The sequence below is a fragment of the Charadrius vociferus genome, unplaced genomic scaffold, assembly GCF_000708025.1.
Source record: "Charadrius vociferus isolate BGI_N301 unplaced genomic scaffold, ASM70802v2 scaffold323, whole genome shotgun sequence".
Lineage (NCBI taxonomy): Eukaryota > Metazoa > Chordata > Aves > Charadriiformes > Charadriidae > Charadrius > Charadrius vociferus.
In genome coordinates, this window is record NW_009647692.1 from 757,766 (window position 1) to 760,118 (window position 2,353).

General features: G+C 59.0%; 1 protein-coding gene across 1 annotated transcript in view; it reads right to left on the minus strand.

The window, feature by feature from the left end:
- RAP1GAP2 (RAP1 GTPase activating protein 2) overlaps positions 1-2,353 on the minus strand; it is a 76,676-nt gene that overhangs the window by 58,510 nt on the left and 15,813 nt on the right. Inside the window, 1 exon segment of the mRNA XM_009881472.1 lies at positions 757-792. Coding sequence (XP_009879774.1) covers positions 757-792 — 36 coding nt within the window.

A 2,353-nucleotide genomic window follows, 5' to 3' on the forward strand; every position in this document is an offset into this window, starting at 1 on the left:
ACTTGTCCTCCAGACCCCCCACCAGCTCCGTTGCCCTGACATGAAGCAGCGGGGGAGTGATCCCACACACCTCACGCCACCTCATGGCAGGATCCGGCCCAGCCGCCGCTTCGCCAGGAGCCACACAGCCCACACCACCGCTGTCAGCAAGCCTGTGGCAAACCCCAGATGGGCCCGCCAAGCAACACCTCGGGCTCATGGACCCTCCTGGGTGCCAAGAGCATCTTTGTCCCTTTCAGGGCAACCCCCAGAGCCCCCCCAACAGTACGGGAGCCGGAGCTGGGCAACAAGCACAGGCACCCGCTGTCCAACAGACACCCACCGCCTTACCAGATTGCAAGATTCAAAAACAAAGTAAAAAAAAAATAATCCCCCAGGCTACACTGAATTTCAGCCAGCAGCGCAGTGGGTGCCCATCCTGATGGTGTTCCATCCCTCCCAGGGCAGAGCGGCCGCCCCGAGCCCTGCACCGTCCGCACCTTAACCCCCCGATCACACAGCGATTGTGTCAATGTGTTTATTACAATCATCCGGTGCATGAAGCGCTTTGGACTTCACAGGGAAACGAGCTGTGGGACACACACAAAACTATCCCAGGAGAAGGCAGATGCGGTTGGTCTGCCGCTGCCCACAGCTGGGACCGGGACGGCAGCCCGGCTCGCGAGGAAGCGTGTCCCCCCCCGACACAGCCATCTCCCAGCACCACATCCCTCACAGGGAAATCACTGCACGCGAGAGAAGAGCGCGGGTACTCACTTGATCTTCAGGCTGGCGAGCATCGTCTTGTCGATCCTGGGGAGAGAGCAGAGGAGTGTGTTACTGCGGGCACAGGGGATCCGGGCGCGAGGGGAGGGCTGTCCCTCCTCCCGACTCGGGTACCGGCGCTGCAGGCAAACCTGGCCTCAGCATCACTCCGGCTGACAGGATGATCACCACAGAAAGAATTGACCAGAAAACAAAATCAGCCAAAGTTTACCCCAAAGTGAAGCCTGGCGGCACATAAAGCTGAATCCCCCCAGTTATTCCCGGTGGTGACCAGTGGAGAACTGCTGCCACCTCACCTGAAATGCCAGAAGTGAACTGGGCAGCAGAGGAAGGCATTGCCCATGTCCACGCTCTCTCCAAAGTGCAGTTCCCACCTCCCACGAAACACATATTTAAAGAGGATGGACCCGAGGAAGACCTGACACACTGGGAAGGTCACCCCAAACCCCGAAATTCGACCCAGAAGCCCAGTCCGAGGGGGAAGGAATAAGGATACAGCGATGCGCGGGATTTTCCCACCTGGCCGGTCGCTGCCTCGCTGCGTGAGCTCAGGCTCATCCCTGCACATGCCCTTCCCGGGCCCCGGCCGCTGACTGACCCTCCGCCTGCAGCCGCTGCGACCACCCGCACCCGCGCAGAGAGCCCCGGACGGAGGGGACACAGAGCAGCCCCATCGCTCCCAGCCCCGGCCAGCTTGTGTGGGACTGGCAGCCCCAGTCACTTCACTTACATATTTGGCACCATTAATAAGTGCCGACCGCCACAGAAATATTGTGGCTAAAGCCATATTAATATTAATTAATGCAAATCATAGTAATGTCTCAAAAATGCAAAATGATGTCTTTTGGCAGTCAGTGCAAATGCTCAGTTATCTGCCACATGGAATTAATTCCACATCTCTAAAAAAAAAAACCAAACCAAAACCAACCCCCAAAGACCACCTTCCCCCCGCCAAACCCCGCTCGTTTAGCACTGCGATCACAGAGGACACGGCAAGGCTGCAGAAATGCAGTTTCCCTCTCCTCACAGCGTTACCTCCCTCCGCTCCCAGGCTGAACTTCTCCATCACAAGGAGGCTGCACCCGTGGGTGACGCAGCGGGGACGGATCCCCGGCGCGCCGTGCCACCGGCTGAGCCGGGCAGACACCGGGGCAGATGCAGCAGGAACCCCATGTGGGGTGTCCCCGCTCCCCACGGACGAGGGCAAAGCCACCCCGGGTGAACCCTGGCACCTCCTGCCCCCCCTGCCTGCACGCACCATCCCTGGGGCCCTCTCTCAGACCGACATTTCACACGCAAAACCCCGAGGCCACGGGAACATCATTCCCGGCATTTCCCCAAACATCATCTCCCGTGCTCCGCTCCCGGGGAGCCAACACGCTGCTGCTCCTACAAACAGACCCAGGGCACCCGCTGTTGTCCCTAAATATTTAACAAGCCTGTCCACAGACCTTGTTGATTGTTATTAAAATCAAGTTGCACGTTAAAGCTAGCATAAATAGCTGTTGCCAAACTCGGTGGCAGACACAGACGAACCACAGGGACAGTGGGTGGCTGGGGCAGCCCCGGTGGGGCCCGGCCCGGAGCG